We start from the raw sequence: 21186 nt of genomic DNA on the forward strand, positions 1-21186 counted from the left end.
GAGATGAGGAAGTTGAAAAGCGAGAAGGTAGAGAAGAAGGAAGAAAGCATGTCTTTATATTCATAGAGCATACCCCAGAGCACGTCCCTTTTTACTCTCTAAGGAGGGGGTGGCTCATGATGTGGGGAGGCAGGGAGCACTATTGTAAATCTGCCCCATCTGCTACCATTCATTTTGACTTCACAGTCTCGGCTATAAAAGTTTCCAATCCTTGCTCTTTACCTTCTTGCCTCCTACCTTTCATTCCTTAACCTTTCCAACCCCATGTTTCAGCAGTGAGCCTGGGGAGGGAATTGGGAAGCAGACGGTAAGTAGGCTGATACCTGATCAGAGAAATGTAGTGGGGCTGTTGTGAGTAGTGTGTGTGCCCGGTGCATCCTAGTCACCAGTTCAGTGGGTAAAGGGGTAAAGTTAGTGCACTACAAAAAATCACAGCTGGCCTTGTCTTTGTAACAGTCCATAGTGAGCAACTTTTATTGGCATTGGGGTGTCAGACCTGTAAGGATTATCTTTTAAGTGTGTCTAAGTGGAGAAAAGATTAAGAATCATGTCCAAGAATACCATGGGATTTTATACTACCTGAGCAAGAGCATATCACAGCCACATCAAGAAGGGATAGTGGCCTTTCCTAGGTCTTAGTCCTTAACTAAATTAAATGTTCCCTCATAGTCTCCTGTCCCCCACTCTACCAGACCTGTGTTCTTATTCCTACAGAGATGAGTGGCTTGTTCGACTGACGTTCTTTACATTGCAAAAAATTTATTCAATGCAAAGTTCACTTCAGAACCTTGGTTGAGACCAGAAATGTAGGCCAGTCCTGAGATGCACAGTGATCTTGAGGGGATGTTTTGTTGCCTACCAGGTGTACAGCACATAGTTTTTCTTCGGCAGAGGCCATGGCAGGAGCTGGACTCCATATTACCAAGCAGTCTTTCTGCTTGACCTCTTGTTGCTCTGTGGGAAGGCCCTATCTGGCCACTTCTGCAAATCTTGCCCCTTCTCAAGAACTCTAACTGGTGGTGGTGGCCCGTCAGGAGATAAAGGGATGCCTGAGGCCTAAGCTTCCAGGGATATTAGAAACACCCATATGTACAGTAGGATAAGGGTAAGGGCACTAAAGAACAGACTCACAGAGAATATGACAGGTGAGTTTTAAATGAGGATAGGTCAAGCAAGGAAATGAATTCACAAACTTCTCTGCCGGTTGTGACTTTGACACAAGTTGTGTTGCTTTGATCTCATTGCAGAGAGCTAATCCCACCTCTTGTGTATTGGTCCTGTCTTTTACTCCTCCAAGACATTTGCAGAACACTATTTTAGGTGGGGGACTGGGCCATAGTCCAACACTAAGGAACTGATTACTCCTGAACCAGGAACTCTGGGGCAAAATCCAAGAAAGATTGGGTCTCCTTATGGAAGAGGAGCTTAGCTGAACAAAGCCTGGAGGGTCATAGTCCATAGACCAAAGGCCCTTAGGGGACAGTCCTAGAGCCATCCCAAGGGAGCAGTGCCATCCTGGCTTGGTCATCTTGCCATCAAAAGGCTTCCTGAGCAGTTGTTGGCGCCCCTTGGCACTGGCCCCTTTCCCTCTGAGTCAGGGTTCTGTGAAGGGCATGGCTCCAATAAGCTGAGGTATCTGGTGTGTGGGCAGCAGCTGGGAGTGTGCAGTGATGGCTTCAGATGAGGTTGTTCCTGAGACGTTGCTCCTGCTCCAGGGAGAGCTCTGCATTGGCTCGATATGAATCCCCTGGGGCGAAAGGGAAACTGGTAAGTAACCAACCCTACCAGTCTCATCCCTTCCCTGACAACTTCACAAACACACACAGACATTCTGCTGAGTTCATCCTTTATATCAGGTCTGTCATGTGCACAGACCCCAATTCATTCTATAGAAACAGACCCTGACAGGTGTGTAGTTTCAGGGACATTGGGAAGAACAGGCTATTGTATGGAAACAGCTGTGCTGGTTACTCTCCTTTGCCCCCTCCAGATTCAGTCTACCCTGATTTTTTCTCTCTGTGCCCTGGAGAACTGACCCCTAGATTGCCTCACCCTGGCTCTCATCCTCTGGTTTCTGGTTGATTTAGGTCAGTGGGAAGCAACAGCAAGAGATTTGGAGGGTGGAAGGGGTGAGAAGTTGGAGTATTTCTTCCCTTGTTCTGGCACTGATGGTCTACTGTAACTCCAGGCGAGGTTCTCCCTCCTCTACAGCTCTAGCTTTCATCCCTTCAAGCCTAAAGGTGAATAGTTTTCCACTCTTGCTTTCCCTGGATGTTTCAATACCTCTTGTTTCCTTAGTCTTACACCTCTATAAATAGTTTGTTTATTAAATAACTTCAGACTCTCATCCAAGTGTGCTGTCTCTTTTGTGCAAGGACCCTGACTGGCCATAACTGCATTGTTTTTCTTTCCCTACTCACTGTCCTGGATCCTCTGCAGCCCACTGCCAGCATTATGGAGGATCTGCTGTCTCCGTATGCACAGCCTCAGATTCCAATTCCTGGTTCCTCTCACATTTCTGTCTCATTGAATGGCAGCGAAATTTACTCAGTCACACAAATTCAAACCTTAGACTATTTCTTCTTCCTCTACCATCTGCTGCCAGAGTTATCTTTTGAAATAAGATAAGTTTTTGCCCCCTTGACTGTAACTCATCAATGGTTCTCAGCAGCCCCCAGAATAGTCTGTTCTCTTAGCAGGAACCATCATCACCCTCTCCACAGACAACCTTAGTGGGTTTGAAGTACAATAGAGAAAAACTCTGAGGTGGTGATTTCCTCACTGTCTTACAGATAAAAAGTGGTTGGAGTTGAATTTGGAACCCAGTGAAGCCTTTTCAAGCCAAATTTTATGCTCTTTTTCCTACTCCTCCCTTCTCTGACTTCTGTCCCTCCTTTGGAACTGAGCTCAAATATCACTTCCTTTGGGTTGTTGCTTTCTGTCTCTGCTTGCTCAGCATTTAGTTCATACCAGTTTGGGGTACTCACTAGTATTGGGGTTATCCATTTGCATGTCTGCTTACCCTACTTTACAGCTGTGCATTCCACTCCCATTTATATTCCTAGTGCCTGGCTCAGTGTTCAACACAGAATTAGTAAATTAATAAATGTTCGTTGACTGGATGGACAAGTCTGCCCCACCCCACATATTACAAGTGTGGATGTGAACACATACAGCCCATAGCAAATACAAACGTTTTTAAACTTCAAGATGGAGGAACTGCTACCTTTCATTACAGACAAGTAGAGCAACCACCTCCTTACTCTGCCCCCACTGAATCATTGCTTCCTCTTTTGTCTGATATTGCCAATCCCACAACTGTCCTGAGCCCTGTTCTCCATGGTCCCCTTCTGGCAAGCAGTGATTACAGCTGGAGACAGCAACACAGATCTGGGGGACTTCTGCTTTTGCCTGTGAGGTAGTCAGCTTAGGATGGAGGTAACCAAGAAAGACCATATGAAAGGGAGAGGAAAATAACAAACTGGGAAAGGGAAATCCTGACATGAAGTGACAGGAAAGACTAGAACAGATGGAAAACTGAGTTTACAATCCAAACAGCCTTAAGGATGAAGGGATATAGAAGGAGGAGCTATTGGGTGAGGCTTGATGATCTGCTCAGTTTGTTCTGGAAATCTTCCTGTGAATGTGTCAAGTTCAACTCTGTTCCACATCTAGCCTTTTACACACACCTTCAAGTCACACAAGGGTACATGTAGTCTTCCAGCTCCCCGAGCCCATATAGGGCTGGTCCCATAGTGGTTTGCAGTTACCTGTGTGGCAGTTGTGCAGCCAGACCTGGTGCCCGTTATACTTGCAGCGGCACTGCATCATGTTGTTGGAGAAATCTGACTCTGCCACCTCGAATTGGGGGTTCACAACCACCTGGAGCGAGAGGAGGGGACAACTGAAAACAGGTGACTTGACTTCTGAGCGAGTTGATAGTGACTGGACTATTCCTTTACATTTTGTGTAACATATATTTTTATTTAATTAATCCTACAGTCACCCCAGAAAGTAGGCATTAACGTCCCTATTTTACAGATGGAGACTGAGAAGTCACAACTGAGAAGCTGTGACTGCCCTTGGAATCAGGATGCAGACCCAGGTCCTCTGGATCCTGATTCAGTGTTTTTTCCCCTGCAGCACACATAGCTCCTTCGAGGGCCAGAGCTGTTGGAGACCCTGACTTTATGATTCTCTTCCTTCATTTGACCTCAGGGAAGCTCTTGGGACATCTGGAGAAAATGGAGTCTCTGTGCGGAGCCCCCATAAGCCCCCTTACCTGAAAAATATAGTCCCCGGGGCCCACGTCTGTGATATCCACCCACTGGCAGTCAATGTCATGCCGGTATGTGTCCCAGCAGCCAACGGTCACTCCTTGTTCTCCAAAGTTGGCACATGCGTAGCGCCGCTGCAGTCCTGTAAGGAAGGGTACTGAGTCATTGAGGCTTTGGTTTAGGTATTCGGGACCGAGCCCTCTGCTAGGTCTTTCACATACTTTATCATTTTATTCCTCACACCAGCCTTACCAATCAGATCTTACATGCAATCAGATTAGGGGCCCGAGGTTCAGTTAAATAACTTGATTCAGCATCAGAGCCAGAATTCCTACTAACCATGAATCCAGCACTGTAACAAACCCCATCTGTGACAGGTTATTTCTTTGGATGCTCTAGTGGAAATCCTTGTTGCACTAGGAAATGTGGTTGGAGGATTCCAGACCTACTGTGCTAATGCATTTGTCAGTCCATCCATCTAGCCCTCTGAGGAGCCAGTGTTTACCATGCCATTCCTAAGGGCTAGGAACTGTGGGTATGCAAAATAGGAATCAGACAATCCGTGCCCTCAAAGAATTTAGCAGAGAGGAGACAGATCTGCAACTATTATCCAAAATAGAAAAGTGTTAAGTATTTTAAAACTGGTGCAAAGTGTGTTGGGAATGCAGAGGAAGTAGAGACCTCCCACCTAAGATTTTAGAAGGTAAGAAACTGATCTTTTTGAATTGCCTTGAGTGCTGACAGTTGCCAAGCCAGAGTCTCCAGGTGCCAGGGGCTATTGAGCAGGGGAGAGGAAACCTGACCCCCAAAGGGGTGAGGAATATAACAAGAAGGATATGCTGACAGGAAGCCACGTACCTGCAGGGCAATTTGTGTCCTCCAGACAGAAGCTGGCCTTGTGCCCCTCGGCCACCTTGGAGCCATTGAGAGTGAGTAGGTCATAGTGGGTGAAGACCTCAATGCTGTGGTAGTGCCTGCAGAAGGGGCAGAGCTGTCAGTCTGGCAGCAACAGGAGAGGGTCCCCTCTGGAGAAGTTGGCAGGGAAGATTGAGGCATTAGGCCCCATCATTACCCAGAGGAGAATGTTATAATAGCAGGGCAGTGCCCTTCTCCCAAACCCAAGATTAGTGACCTATGGCCTGCTTTCTTGGCTCCCCTGCCCAGCAGCAAGGCACAGCTGCCCCATTACCTCCGGCCTTAACCCAGGGGAGAAGTGAAGGCTCTGCCCTGGGAGCCTCCAGCAGGCTGGTGTCTGGCTTCAAGGCCTGAACAGGAGGTGGAAGGAAGGGGCACTTCTAGGGACCAGCCTAGGAGCTGAGCTGCTGAGCAGGGTACTTACTCTGTTCCCTGTCAGCCTGGGAAATTGCTACCATTGTTTCCAATCCAGTTCTAATGACAACTCTTCATGATATAAGGAAGGGTGCTTATTATCTCAGCAAGGCCAAGTCCCAGAGTCGTTGCCCATTCCTCTCAGCTTTCCCCACCCATGTCTGTGTCCTAAAGAAAAAACCACTTTTCCATTCTGCTTTGTCACAGGCATTGTCTCCTGTCTGGGCTGGAGACTGGAAGAATGCTCATTGTCTCCTTTTAGTACCATCTTCATGCTCTTCTTTGGGGACCTTGCTTTGCTGCTACAGAAACCAGCAAGCTTTTCCTGCAGAGCCAGCATCCTGAATGGGATATTTTGGGTCTCCAGGTTTCTTGGAGTCCCCACTTGACCTGGCTTTTAAAGACAAGGCCTAAGGTCCAATATAGAAAAACTGTCCAATATCGTTCTAACAGAGACCAGCTTTGCTGGCAGTAATTGTTCTGTTGGACGTTACTGTGGGAAATGGAGAAGGCAAGCTGATACTCCTGGCATTCCCCATTGCCTCCTGGAGGCAAGGTCAGCAATGCCTTTAGGAAGGAAGGCTCTTACCCAGAGTGTGTACCCCTCCCAGGAGAGTGTCCCCAAGGCAGGGAAAAACCAGACTGGTTTGGCCCCTGGACTCTGCTTTTTGTCCCCTTACAGCCGTGGCAGTCACTAACATGTGGCACTGGTGCCAAATCCAGCTGTGGCGTCCTGTCTTGGGACGGAAGTCAGCCCGGCCCAGGTTGTAGATCTGTGAGGAGAAGCGCAGCAGGCGCCGGTGTCCGTAGGGCCAGTGCATGTGGTCAGCAGACTGGGAGAGGCAGTTCTCTTCGTGGGCGCAGTAGAGCTGGGTGAGCGGGCGGTCCTCCAGGTAGGCCGTCTCCTGCACTAGCTGGGCATTCATCACCAGGTCTGGAGCACCTGGGCGGCAGAGGGCATTGTGGGGGTGCAGAGGTTGGAAGGCAGCTGGTTTTGCTCCCTTGACAATCTTGCCCCCAGACTGAGCTCTTTTGGGCGGCTCAGAAAGGTAGGGTGGCTTGGGAGTCAGGAGATGTGAGTTCTAGTAACAGAAGAATGATCTATTGCCCTAACCCTGGAGGCAGTTACAGTGTCAACGTTAAGCTCGCTGGCTTTGCAGCCAGGCTGCCTGGGCTCATGTCTTGGCTTAATTTCTGGCTATACCATTAACTAGCTCTGTGAATTCCTTCACCTTTTGTCTCTCATTTTCCTCATCTGTAAGATGGGGATAATAATAGTAATATTAATGCGATAATATCTGTAAGGTGCTTAGATTATTGGCCCATGGTAAGCTCGTAATTGATGTAAGCTAGTATTTCTTTTGTAAAATGCTTCTCAGCCTGTAAGCGCCTTTGTGTAGCTTAGCTCATTTAACCCCTCAGTCAGCACTAACTTGGTTACCTCAGCTTAGTCACCCTCTTTCTCTGGGCCTCAGATCCTTCAATGTAAGGGCGAGGGAGGGGGCTGAATGGCGGGCAGTTGGGAGAGTTAATCTCCAAGCCTGCTCCCGAGCTCTACCGTTCTGCTTCATCCTGCTGCAGTTCCTAAGCCTCTGCCTTCTCTGCAAATCCTGTTCTAACCTGATTGCTCTCATGGACGTTCGTACCAGGGCAGCCTGTGCATTTCCTCAGAGGCATCATAGACATTCCTGGTGCTTCTCTGTGCATAAAAATCCAAGATGCTAGAGCCCGTGTCTTGATAAACTGCTCAGTGCCTCTCCCATTTCCTTCCTGTCACAGTGGCTCTTACCCTCTCTGGAAGCCACATGCCTCCTCTCCCATTACTATCCCTTGCGTGTGACAGTACAGATGTGGAGACCCACAGCTATTGCCGTGTAACATCAAGAGAGAAAAGTTGCCTCTTCTCAGTGCTTGTCATGCCAAAACAGGGTTCTAGTCCAGATTTTTGGCAGAGGCTTCACATGGGTGACCCTGTGCGCTGACTACGGTGCGATGAGAACACCGGGTTTACTCCGGTGGAGGGGCGCTGAGGGTGGGAGTGGGGATGTGGCTGGTTTGCTATAGGATGCCTGTACTGTCACTAAAAATGCGCTTGAAATTCCTGTGGTGTATTTTGGAGAGAGCCAGGGTGTGCCCACTGACAAACCCTGGAGTTCCCAAAGGAGAGAAAGAGATCTTTCAGAGAGAATGAGAAGAGAGAGCAAAGGAAAGAAAGAAGTGAGAAAGGTCACAGAGGACAAACGGGGGTGCTACAGAGGCAGCACGTTAGCTGTGCTAAGCTGCGTGAAGCCTCCAACGTGTTCAAGAGCAGAGCTGCCGTTCCAGGCAGAGCAGGGAAGGGTGTATGTTCCCAGGAAGGAGGGTGAGTGGGGAACAGGCCCCCAGGGTGCTGTGAGCCTTGGAGTAGGCACACTCCAATGTCCCATCACCCTGCAGGGCAGGCCAGCATGTGCTTTAAGGCCCGGTGTCCTTCCAGGGGTCACTGCGCAGAGAAGCCCTGCAGCTCACTTTGTTGACAAAGGGTAAGGATGTCTCGGCATTGAAGCCTGGTTGAGGAGGGCAAGGGGCCACTGGGGGGTGCCAGCCTGTAGCCTTTGGACTGGATATACGTGGTTATCTTGGCACAAACCTGGTTGGCAGATGTCAAACAGCCGCTGCTGCCCCAGGGATCAGTGCACGGGACAGACTGATGCCTGAGCATGGTCTTGGCCTAAAGCCTTTCAGATAAATCCCACAGCTCAGGAGAATACACAGGAAGCCTTAGGCTCACGTGTCCTCACATTTATGTACCCTCCACAAGAGCTTTCAAACTTTTCCCTTACTACAAACCGCAGTAAGAAATATAGTCCATGCCTTGGCCTAGTACACAGATACATAATTCCAAGGAAAAAATGCTGCCCTTACTACATGTAACTCATTCTTTTGTTTTCTATTGTTTCTTTTTTATTTTTTTAACTATAGGTCATGACATGAAAATTTAAAAACACTGTTGTATGTCCTTATATTTTCATGTATTCTGTTTTAATTCTCACAATGACTCCATGAGATGGGCAGGGCAGGGTTTGCCTCCCTGTGTGAACTGACTGGCCACACACAGCTGGTAAATGGCAGAGCTGGTGCTCCAAGTCCAGCCCTCCTTCCACTCCCCACCCTACTGTCCTTGAGCTGGGACCAGCTCTCAGGGAGGGAGGTGTAGGCTTGCTTTGGGGGAGCCCGGGCCTGCCTGCCTCACGGCCCCATGGACCCCCTCGTTACTCACTGTCCGTGCAGGAGACTCCAGCTGAGCGCCCTGTGCTGTGGGAGCAGTGCACTGGCCCGTGCCTTTGACACTGCTGCAGGGCAAGCTCTGTGCCTGAGCAGCGCACCCCGCTCATCACCACTTCTTCAGCCCCTGCTGTCCCCTGCCAGTACCAGGTGTCCTAAGAAAACAGCCAGCATTGCCCAGTCAGGATTGAGAGGTACCTTTGGAATCATCTCCTGACTCCCATCTATGGTTTGGACCCCATCAGATCACCCCCACCATGCTGTGCCAAGCCTTAGCCTGAAAATCTTTAATGATAGAGCAGCCCATGACACTTTGGACCCTTCTGATAGTAGCCATTTCTTCCATGTATTGAGGCAGAATACACTGCCTGTGGCTTCCACATCCCATGTGGCCCTGTTCCCATCCCTCTCCCACATGGCAGCCCTCAGCTATTTGAAAAGGAGGGTCCTGTTCCCTTCCTGCCCACCCAGGCAGCCTGTCCCATTTGCCAGCCTCAGAGAGTCAGTTGTGCTCAGGTTGGCCCGGTTCTCCAGGTGAGATGTACCCAGCTTTGCCCCATAGGCCAGCAGAGTGCAGTTGAAGACGTTTGTCCATCAGTCATCCCAAAGCCTCTTGACTTTGTTTCCTTGATATCTTTGGACTCATTTATCCACTTATTTCTACAAGGACTGCCACTTGCCAGGTCCCAGCCAGCTTCACCTCTCACCTGGGCACTGCAACTCTGTTTCCTGAGCGTGTTTGCCTGTAGTCACATTAGTTCCCACCCCAACTGTTTGCCAAAGAGCAAGGAAGAAATCTTTTAAAAATCTGCGCTGCAGGCTTTAAATGGTCTGCCCTGCCTCCTCCACCCTCACACTTCACGCCACTCGCCCGTCATAGCCACACTCCACCCCTGGTGTCCCTGATTTCCTCCACCGAATGGAGCTTCCTCTGGCCACAGGCCTTTGCATGGGCTATTTATCCCTCCCCCACCTCGTCTGCCTAGCTTCTGTTTGTCTTTCCTGTAGACACAATCATGTGCCTGTTGTGTGGACACTATTAATGACTGCCTCCCTCCCTGGGCTGACTGTAGTGTGAGGCAGAAACAATGTGTTCACCACAGTATCCCCAGCACCCAGCATTACATTGACCCAGTGAGTGAAAACTCAGCCATTGGTTGTTGAATGAATGAATGAATGAATGGTTAGCAGCTGTAGCACAGGAAGTTTTAGAGCAAGACAGGAACCTACCTTGATAGCATGGCTGGCAAAACCCAGGCCCAGCTGTCGGCAGGTCACCATGGCTTCAGTGAGCCCCCAGTGGTCACTGCACACGGCCCCCCAGCGTCGGACCCCATTCACTTCCACCTGCACCTCCACCACACCCTCCTCGGGGCTGCGCCCGCCGGCCAAGCGCACCTGCAATGGTCAGAGGTGTGTGAGGGGCCGGGCACCCCAGGAGGGGAGAGCTCAGGGTTCACAGGCCAGCTCGCTGTGCTGCCGGACATGACACTCCCTTCTCTGGGTTTGCCTCCTTCTCTGTGACATGAGGACATTTTACCAGATACTCCCTAGGGTCCCTGCCTGCTCCAGAAATCTGACTCAAAGCGCCTGTTCCGGTACTTGCCCTCCTTCTACCTAAAATCCTACCATTCATGACAACTTGCCAATTGCAAAGGATTTCAAATCCACTGTCTCATTCACAGTGACCCTGTGAGACAGTCAACACATTTTACAGCAGAGAGAACCAAGATCAGAGACGCAGGAACTTGCCCACAGTCCACATTAGCCTGACATTGAGCTCTGATCACCTTGCAGCCTCTCCAGTGCTCCTCCCCAGCTGACAGCCCTGCGGCTCTCTACCCTAGGCACCTTCTTTCTCCACTTTACAGGGATCCTGAGAGGGTGGAATGGGAGAGCACATCCACCTGGAGAGTTCTTGCTGTCCTGAGGGGCTGTGGGCCAGGCCAGGGGAGACTCAGGAGAGGTGTGGCTCTCCAGGCTGGCTCCAAGGGAAGGCCAGCTGGGCCCAACGCGGAAGCAGGAGCTGTCTCTCATGAACCCCTCCCCACTGGCTCCATGCAGGTGTCCTGGGCTATCTCGGGGCTTCCCCAGTCCCCAGCCTGAGGCCATGCCCAGACCTGAGCTCACCTGATTCTGGAAGCCCATGTTTGGGACATTGCACCTGACAGCAGCATCATTCTCATGTTGACAACCACTATGGGACCCTTCTACAGAGGGGCATTCACTGAGGGTCCGCTCATGTCCCTTGCAGCGCACCTCACTCAGGTGGATGAGCCCCAGCCCTAGAGAGGGAAGGAGAGAAATGTCATGTGGAGGCTCCATCTCTGTAGCCCCACAGCTGTGGCTTCCCCACCACAGAGGGGGAGAATTTCTGTCCTGGGCCTTGGCACCCCAGAGCCACCAAGGGATGGACCAGTGGCACATCCAGGTCCTCCCACCCCCAGGCCTCCTCACTCACCTTGGCCCAGCTGGGCCCCAAAGAGGGCCTCTTGAGCAGAGCCAAAGCCAAGCTGACGACACACAACGCTGGCGGAGATGAGGTTCCACCCGCGATCACAGACTGTACCCCACTGGCGGTTCATGAGCACTTCCACCCGGCCCTCGCCAACCTGGGCCCCGGAGCGGAGGCGCACCTTTGGCTCCTGCTGGGCGAAAACCAGCTTCAGGGAGAGCCAAGGAGGAGGGACGGGGCTGAGCCACTGTGGGAGCCTGAGTCAGGCCCCTTCAAGCTGGGCAGAGACCCTGACTCTGCCCCTAAATATTACCTGAATAAACTGTTTTTCTCAACCTCCTTCAATGACAAGAGCCACCACAATATGATAGTAAAAAACAAAGTCCAGCTCTAACGAAAGAGCCTTAGGAGTGGGTCCCCGTGCTTCACAACCCTGCCGCCTGGTCACCAGGCGACTCCCTGCCTCACACCCAGCCTCTGCTTCTTCTGTGTCCTTTTGGGCTGAACTAGTTCAACGCCTCCCAGAAGGATCTGTGAAGTGATTTTAGAGACGTGCAGGCACATGGTATTAATTAAACTGACTCACATAGTGGGGAAGCTATTTCCATTGTAATTCTCTTCCACTCCTTCCCGTTTCACCCAGGAGGCCATCTCCAGGAGTGTGCCCTGTCTGTAACACCTCAACAGCACATGCTCATTGCTTTTTATAACAAAGGGCCAGGCTCGGGTTCAATAGGATATAGCTACAATGTAATTACTGTTTTCATGGTTACCTTCTATTCATAGCAGGTGATGTCAGCCTTCCACTTACTAGGGTTATAAACGGTCCTTTTTAAACAAATCCAAGGTTCCACCATTCTGTGCTTGGCTCTCGCCTCCCAGTTGCACAGCTAACTCCTTGATAGGGGCCCCTGTCCCCCCTCTCCTGCCTGTCCTGGAGCTCCTCCCCACTAGTCCTTCCCCAAAAGGCAGGGTGCTGCTGAAAGGGGGTCGGTGCCTCCCTGCTGGGGTGCAGGCTCCACAGGACCCACCTCTGCCCGGGACTCCTTGCGTCCAGGCTTGGCCTTCAGAGGGCGGAAACGGGGCCCTGCCACACAGCTGACCACAGCGTGCATGCCACCCAGGCAGGCTGGCTGCAGCTTGCCCCGTGCTGGGGCCACCTGCACCTGGCAGTTGGCTATGTGGGGCTCTGTCCCCAGGCAGTTGACCCGGTGGATCCAGAAGGAATTCTTCTGGGTCAGGCTCTTCAGCCTGAAAGACAGTGGAGACTGCGGGTGGGGGAGGGGTTGAGGGAAGCTCGAGACACCGGAAGGCCAGGCATTGGGGAGGGGATAGGAGGAGAGGGAGGCCCTTCATGCCACACCCTTTGCATCCTTCCCCGAGGGTACACTCCTCACCTTAACTTGGGATCCCTCATCTTCAAATTCCAGACTTTCCTGGGTGGGAGAAAACAGGTGGGGAGTGGAGTGGGTGCAGAAGTCCTACCCAGTCACCCCGGCTCCTCACAGTTGTCCTTCAGTTTGCACCAGACTTCAAAGTTTGTAAACTCACTCGCAAATCTTATTTCAGTGCTGAGCTTCACATCAGCCCTGAGAGGGTGACCACCTCACAGATAAATGATCTCCATTTTACAGGCAAGGAAAGCAGGGCCTGGTATGCTCTCCTGACTAATCCCAGAGTGGGGTCTCTGTTGCACTGGCTGCCCCAGGGGCTGGCAGCTCCCAGCTCGCCCTCTCCCCATTCTAGATGAAGGGGCACCTTTAGGGAGCACCCTCAAAAAGGGAACCCAGGGGAAGAGGTCCTCTGGGGACAGATGGAGGTTGAAGGACTTACAGTTGGCAGCTGCCCACCCAGAGGCTATAATCAGGGCTGTCCTACTCATGGGTGGTAAGTGAGCCAGCCAGGCCCAGATGTACAACTACTAGGTGGTGGGGAGTCAGGAGCCCCCATGTCAGTCACCCCCAAGGATGGAACCGGGTGGGTCTTCAGGACCAGGGCCATCTAAGTCAGAGACACAGGACAGAGCAACTAAAAGTGATTGGGGTGGGCAAGGGTGGATGATTTGGATGTGCTGTGAGAGATTCCTCCCTCGATAGAAACATGCAGTCTTCACTACACAGGGCTGGCAGAGCCGCGCCTGGCTGTCATCTGCAGGCTGATGCAATCCTGTGACGGTTCTGTCACGTTTCTGACAGATGTTATATCTCTGCTTCCAAATGCTGCCCCACCCCCAACTGAGGCCTGGCTTGGATCAGAGCTGAGGAAATTCACTGGGGAAAAGTTGAGATAATTCCTTGAGGATTGGATAACTGAGGCTCAGGTGCCCTACCGAGGCCCTACAGTTGGTTACTGGCAGAGCTGAGACCAGCACTCAGGTCGTCTGTCCTTGTGGGCAGCATTGTAAGTATCTTCAGTAAAGTCTACTTTTTAAATCAGGGACACAATTTTACATTCAATTGCTTTTATTTTGGGAGTGTTCTGTACTAGAGCCAATTCTTTATATCAATTAGTTTCTGACCATTTCTAGGCATCTCCCAGATGCCCTGCTTGAGACCACCAACAGGATCCTTTGGCCCACCAGCCTCCCCACGCTAGCCTCGGGGTGACAATACTCACCCTCACCTTCCATCACCCAGGAGATCAAGGAACTTTCCTCATTTGGGCCTGTTTCCCTCCCAGTTCAAACACCCACTGAATGACCTGCCATAGACACGCAATCCTGCCAAGCTCACTGATCTCTGCAAGGCCCCACATGTATCACACACATATCCTCACACATGCACACACATAGCCACTGCCCCACAAGCCCGCCTCCTCTGTGCCCTCCACCCAGCTGCCCTCCTACCTGTAGTAGTGGCTGTTGACAGGCACCTCGCTGGGGAAGCCCAGCATCCCGCACACCACCTTGCTGTTGTTCCTGGTCCAGCCCTGGTCACACACCTGCCGCCAGTGGCCCTCATACCTCACCTCCACGGCGCCCTCGGTCACTGGGCTACGTCGCTTGGCACTGGCAAGGATGGGCTTGAGACGCACCTCCTCCAGCCGCCGGCCCTGCAGGGTGCATGGTCACTGTGTGCCCCGAGATTCCTGCCCCTGCTGAGCCCACTGCAGGTCTTCATATGGGAGAGCTGGGTGTCAGAGCGCTTAGAGATCACCCCACACAGTCCCCTCATTGGATAGGTCAGGAAACTGAGGCCCAGACAGGGGGAGTCATTCGTCCAAGGCCAAGGTGAGCACGAGGCAGAACTTTGGTTTGTTTGGGGTTTTTTCCTCAACTCCAGAGAGAACTAGGCAGATCTGTGCCCTCCCTGGGGACAGGACTAGAGCTCTTGGAATTTGGGAGGCTTCCACCAGGCATAGAGGAGCCTTCATGCAACACTAGGGAGATCTGAGGATGGGCACTGACCAGCTGCTTGAGACCTCCAACAGGATCCTTTGGCCCACCAGAACCACCACCCTGGTCCCAGGGTGACTTAGACCATGTCAAGCCCCCCATCCTGGCCTACAGCATTTAGTGGGCCAGGGCCAGCTGTCCTCAGGCTGAGGCTATCTGGCAGTGGATGGTAGGAGCCAGGACCTGCCCTGCCTACTCCTGTTGTTTGGCTTGGGCTGTTTTTAGCTCAAGGCTGTTTGTGCCGGGAAGAGGCAGCAATTGTGGCCGGGCCTTGTGGGTGAGGCAGCCCCTGGCCCCTCTGCTGCCTCCCTTTTGGGGAGCAGCTTCAGTGATTCCCAGCATGCCCAGCCTCTGATTCCCTGCCTGCCCCACCTCAAGCTGGGACCCTCTGTCCATGTACCTGCCCTAGGCCACCAAGAGGAGTCGGGATGCTTCACAGCCCACATTCTGCTCTTTCCCCTCCCTCCTCCAGGTTCATTACCCAGGAGGCTCTTTGTCCCCTGACCCGATACTTGGCTCAGGCAAGGGCCTGAAAAGCCTCCTCACCTGGGGACCGAGGGCATTGGAGACTCTCTCAGAAAGATAGCCACGCTGGCGCTGGGAGTGGCACACCACCCCGATGTCCTCTGAGTGGCTACAGTCACTGACACCCCAGCCGTTAGATCTGCACTGGTCCAGGGAGCTTTCTGTGCCCACACAGCGCACATTGTCCAGCCAGATGGGTCCTGTGGGGGAGGGGACGGGTGATGCTCAGGGACAAACACAAGAGGCAGGTGATACATAGGCTGTGCCTACTGGATCGGACTCCATAGTTATAAACTTTCCTCTTAAACCATGAGTAGAAAGTGGGATGGAGAGAGGAGAGGAGTTGGTTCTCCTGGGATCTTGGTATCTACAACGTTGCTCACTGCCTTTTCTTGGCATCAGGTTCTGTAGAATCTGTTTTTGGAGAAGGCCAGGCACGTCTAGTAATTAGACAAACCTGTTCATCCATCAATTTATTCATTCAACAACATTTGCTAAGCACCCACTGTGTGCCAATCACTATGTTCAAGGAAGTTAGTTGAATGGTTGTGATCACGGTAATATTGGTGGCCTCACTGCAGGCAAGAATGGGAGGGTTGGAGCAGGGGTCACTTGCAGCTGAGGCGCCCAGGAAGTGCCCCATGAAGGTCACTGAGCTGTGTATTAAAGGGCGGGTGGGATGTGTTCTCTTGGAGCCTCAGGGGGCCCAGCCCCTGAGAGAAGCCCACTACAGTTTCCCTGTCATTTTGCTTGGCAGCACCAGTCACTCACCCTCCCCTGGGCCATATTTGGCGCTGTGGGCCCAGGTCAGGGCAGCCGCAAAGCCCAGCTGGCGGCAGGCTACTGTGGCCTCCTGGAGAGTGAAGTCATCATCACACACAGTGCCCCACTGGCCCTGGTACAGCACCTCGAGGCGGCCCTCCTCCGGCCGGCTTCCTGGGCCCACCAGCCGTAGCTTTGTGGTGCCCAGTGACTGTGGTCTGCTGGGAGGGGCCTGGCCCAGCAGCACAAACAGCAGGAGCAGGGAGAGGGTGGCTGGTGGGGGCCACATCATGGTGACTTCAAGGGCAGCTGAGGCCAAGGCACCTGGGGAATGAATAAACATGAAAATGATCACCACCTCTACCCCTGACCTCAGGCCTCTTTTTCTGGCAGAGACAGAACATGGCAGGGCCCCTCCAAGTGTGTGCGTGCATGTGTGTATGTATTTGTGCACGCTTGCTGGCATTGATTCAGTCTGGGCTCTGAGATTAGTCAGTTTGGTTCAAACTCACCATTTTTTGCCATGTGACCTTGAGGAAGTTTAATCTTACTGAGTCTCAATCTCTTCACCTGCAAAGTGGGGATAATGATTCCTGTCTTGCAGTGTTGTTGTGTTAAATAAAACGCTATATGTAAAGGACATAGCACAAGCCTACCACATGGGGAGGGCTCAATAAGCAGCTATTCTTGATACAGTCTTATATGGAAATAGAGGAGGTGGCCTACTCATTGAGTCATGGGGGACCCCCAGGGTGCCCTCAGGACCAGAAGTATCTACCCCAGGGGCACTGCCCTCACCTACCTTTTGATGTTCCCAACACCCTGGCCACCCTCACCATAGAAGGCGTGTGAGATGCTGGAGCAGAAAGGGCGTTTGAGGGGAGTCCAGGCCTCTACCACTCATTCGCTGTGTGGCTTGGGCATGTCTTTTAAACTCTCTAGGTCCTTACGCTTCATTTTTTGAAAGTGAGGAAGTTGAACAAATACAGGGTGGGGCAAGCATAGGTTTACAGTTGTTCGTATGAAAAATAACACAATAATTAATAAACAGTAATACAAGAATAAACTCCGTGTTTCGTGTACTCACAACTGTCAACCTACTTTTGCCCCGCCCTGCACTGTCTAAAGCTCCCTGGGCTGGGACAGTCTGTGGCATCCTTGAGCCCTAGCTCTAGGTCCAGCCAGGCGCAAGATTTGTACACTGATTCAACAAACATTTGTGGAATACTTGCTTCAGGCCACATATTAGGCCAGGTGCTGGGACACAGAAGTGAAGATGTCATACGCCACTCCCTGCTCTCGCAAAGCCCAGAGAGGGATTCGGGAAGGCTTTCGGAGAAGGGGCCGTTCAGCTGGGCCTTGCTAGATGGATAAGAGTTCTCCAGATGGGAAAACTCCGCATTCCATGGCTAAGGGATGAGAGAGGAAAAGAGGCGGTGGTGCTAGAGCAGGAGGGGGACAGCGGTGGAGGGACAGGCTGGGCCAGATGATCAAGGGCCTTGTGTACCCACAAAGAGGTTTTCCTTCGTCCTGTAGGAAGTGAGGGGGCCGGGAGGGTTTTAGGCAGTGACCATCCACCAGAGAGAGGCTCCTGCCTTCAGGAGGCTGTAATCAGACACTGTTCGGGTCTTTACAGGGCGTGAGGCCGGGGGCTGGTCCTCTCTCCCTCCTATATCAGCAGCCTTGGTCCTGGAACCAGGGTGGGGGAGGAGCATACAGGAGAAAGCCATAGTTGATTAGAGCTGTCAGAGGGCCTGCAGCCATCAATGCCGAAGTTCTTCCATGGCCAGGCTCTGCTGCTGTTGGGAGCTGAGGCTGCCTGGAGCAGTGGATGGAGAAAGTTGGGTTCTTGGCTTCCTGTTCAGTGCTTGCATCATAAGAGAGCACATTCTTGGGGGTCCCCTGCCACTCCTTTCCCCACAGACTGGCATTCGGCTGAGAATCACTCATTCCTTCCTGTACCCAGCCCCACCGCCTTCAGCTGCCAATCCTGCTTTGGCCAGTCCAGGGCTGGGTAGAGTGAGCTCCTAGAAGCACACGGGATGGGCTCAGGAATGAAGCTCCATTGAAACAGAGACTTTCTGTTGTGGCCCTAGTGCTCAGAATAGAGTCAGGTATGTAGGTGGCACCCAGTAAATATCCGTGGTTGCGTGGATTTGAGGTGGCATAGCACAGCACTTAAGCGTACAGACTGGGAGCCAGGCTGCCTTGACTCACAATCCACCTCTGTCACTTGGTTTCTGGGTGGTCTTGGGCAAGTGATTTAATTTCTCAGTGCCACAGTTTCCTCTCTGTAAAATGTTGATAATAATAGCACCTACCTCATAGGATTCTTGTGAAAGTTAAATGAATGAATACACCTTAGACCCTTAGAAGAGCAAGCTCTCAACTGACAGTTAACTATTAGTAACAGCAACTGTACCAGCTACTAGGAACTAAAGTTTAGTCCCAGCTCCTCTTTGGATAAAGAAGGAATGGATACCACATTCTAAAACAGCAGGTCCCTGGAACCCTTCTTTGCAATATTCTCCGGCTTTGCCTGTTTTCCCTCTGAGCCCAGGTTCTCCTCTCTCCACTTCCTGAAGCCCTGTGTTGCCTCCTTCCCTTTCTCACCACTGAAGTCTCTTCCTGCCCTGACCCCTCCTGCAATTCCTTTCCAGACATAAACTGTTTTCTTCACGTCATTCCCCACTCAGGAGCCTGTGGGGCTCCCAGCTGGCTGTCACCTGGAACAGAGTGTTCTCCACTGCTTGGGATGTCCCCATTCCCCCCTCTATCACCCCTAAGGAGGAGGCAGACAGCTAGGGGCTGAGCCAAACTGAAGTCACTGTGGGTAGGGTCCTTCCACAGGTGACAAGAGAGAACTGGGAGGATTGGGCTCAGGGTCCTCTAGCTGTTAGGTCCCAGTAGTCAGATTGGGTCTGGCCTGAGAGAGTACCCTGCTCCCTGTCCCCAGGAGTCAGGATGCTCCTCGCTCTGCCACCAAATTGTTATGTGACTTGAATCAGGTGCTTTCCTCTCTCTGAGAAGGGGTGGTACTAGGGGGCCCCCCTCTCTAAGACATGCTCTGATGGGCCATGGAGTAGGTTGGGAGGTCTGCCTGTCTGGCGGTGGCTGATGTCCCACAGCATCTTGGAGGTCTTATTAGAGGCCGTGGACAGTCCTGGGCCAACAGGCTCCATCCCCTCCAAGGGACCTCCCTGGAGGCAGGGGTGGGCTTCTGCTGCAGCTCCCTGGGTGCTAGGCCAGGGCAGCTCCCTTCCATGAAAGCTGCCCAAGAGGTGGATGGGCAGTAGTGGGACCTGAGAGTCAGGTGCAGGGGGAACCCCTCTTCCCAGCCTTCCTGCCCACTGCAGGCCCCTCTACGGCTTTTGCTCACACCAAACTTGTCTCCTCACATTCCCCAACATATCCTTCCATTCCCAGCTGCCAAGCATTCGCTCTCACTGTTCCTTCTACTCGGAGTATCCTTTCCCTCTATTTCAGATTGTTCAATTCCTGCAGCTCCCAGCTCAAATGCTACCCCCTTCATTAAGCCCTCCCAGGTCCCTCCTTTCTAGCGCTTGGTGTATTTGCTTCCTGTCCCCACACCAGTCTCCACAGTGTCTCCCCGTAACTGGCCCCCCAGTGCTGAGCATAGAACAGAGGACCAGGCTGAGGAAATGCCTTTAGAGAAGGAAACAGCCTCGAAGTGAAGGAGAGGAGGCAGGGGGAGGGGAAGTGTGGGGTGGAGGTTACTAATAATAATTATATGATATAAAAAAATATTTATTGAATACTTATCTCCACCTTACAGATGAGAAGATGAGGCCCGAAAAGCTAAGTAACTTTCCCAGCCAGGATTCAAACCCAGGCAGCTCTCAGCCGAGAGGGACAGAGGTGGGAGGAGGAGGGGAAGAAGGAAGTGTGGCAGGAAAATGAATGAAATTCTGCCCTGTTGTTGGTTGATTTATGACGTGCTGTGCTGTGAGGGCACTGGGGTAGGTGCCAGCCCTGAGTGCAACCAAATGACAGATCTGGGACCCTGCCAGCTTGAAGTAGAGAGGCACCTGCTCCAGGTGCTGGCCCCCCTAGGGAGGACTGGAAATGCCCCAGGCTGTTCAGGAGGTAGCCTTGGGGATGCTGCTCTGGTGGGCACCAGCCTCGGGGTCACTCTACCTCTTTGGGAATGGGGTGGAGCTTCCCCTCTCAGCCCTGATACCCTCCCTGGCATCACCGATTGTGGTGACCTGAAGCAGTGCCAGCAAATGGTCTCTGAGCTCTACCTGTCCAGGCATAGGACCTGTGGGAGGTGAAGCCCTCAGCCCACCCTTCCTTCTCTGCCTGCCCTTTCCCTTCCCTTCTCCCCCTCACTAATCAGCTCTGATCTGGTTATTTGGAGAGCCCGGCTCTGCCCTGCTTCTTTGTCCCCCAAGTCACAGGAGTGACATCTGAACCTGCCTTGCCCCTTCCCCTGCCTCCGCCCTGGGTGAGAAGACAGAGAAATAGTTACATTCTGCGCACTCACAAACAAGACACGCAGGCACCCTAAGGCCAGGGCGGGCGCGGGGCCAAGCTTCCCAACTTGGAGACTTCCACTGGAAGCAAGTTGGTGGGCGGCCGGGAGCCGGGCGGAGTGTGCATGGGACACGCATCCCTCCCAGCGCCCAGCCTTCGGGAACCCTCCGAGGCTGGCAAACCCACAGAGAGAAGGAAGTAGTGGACAGACAGGACAGCTAGACAGACCCAGGGCCAGGGGCAGGCGGGGGCTCACCAGCTGGAGCGCAGACGGTCCGGAACTGGCGGGCGCTGCGGCGGAGCAGCGCTAACGGGCCTCCTGGGGCGCCTGGGGCCCTTTTATCCTGTTGGGCCGCGGGCGCCCCCCACCCAGCGGGCCCGTAGGAGGCCCCGGCGGCCCAGCCGGCCCCGCCCCCGGAGGCCCCAGAGGAGGCGGGCGCCCCGCCCCGTCCCGCGGCCCCTCCGCCCGCGCCCCCAGCCTGGACGCGCGCCAGGGTGGCGAGGTGCCAGCCCGCGTGCGCACACGTTGTGTCCGCTGCCCCACTGGCCTGGGAAATCCCAGGGTCGAGGAGTTGCGGGGGCCAAGGGGAGGAGGAATGTTTTGCTTGGAGGAAACCAGCGCACAGCAGCAGGAGGGCTGGTGGGAGGATCTGAGTCCCCGGGAGGATCGTGCTCAGCGCCGG

General features: G+C 52.9%; 1 protein-coding gene across 1 annotated transcript; it reads right to left on the reverse strand.

Moving 5' to 3' along the window:
* Nucleotides 1-449: 449 nt before the first annotated feature.
* LOXL4 (lysyl oxidase like 4) lies at nt 450-20897 on the reverse strand. Its single transcript, XM_081157442.1, has 15 exons — nt 20760-20897; nt 16016-16330; nt 15266-15444; nt 14171-14376; nt 12723-12761; nt 12357-12576; nt 11332-11515; nt 11001-11155; nt 10101-10268; nt 8866-9025; nt 6306-6549; nt 5136-5251; nt 4283-4419; nt 3771-3882; nt 450-1747 (listed from the first exon to the last, which is right to left on the reverse strand). The coding sequence occupies exons 2-15, from the start codon at nt 16296-16298 to the stop codon at nt 1677-1679; spliced, it is 2274 nt and encodes a 757-aa protein (XP_081013568.1). The 5' UTR covers nt 16299-16330; nt 20760-20897; the 3' UTR covers nt 450-1676.
* Nucleotides 20898-21186: the final 289 nt, after the last annotated feature.

The sequence above is a fragment of the Miniopterus schreibersii genome (assembly GCF_964146895.1).
Source record: "Miniopterus schreibersii genome assembly, chromosome: 14".
Lineage (NCBI taxonomy): Eukaryota > Metazoa > Chordata > Mammalia > Chiroptera > Miniopteridae > Miniopterus > Miniopterus schreibersii.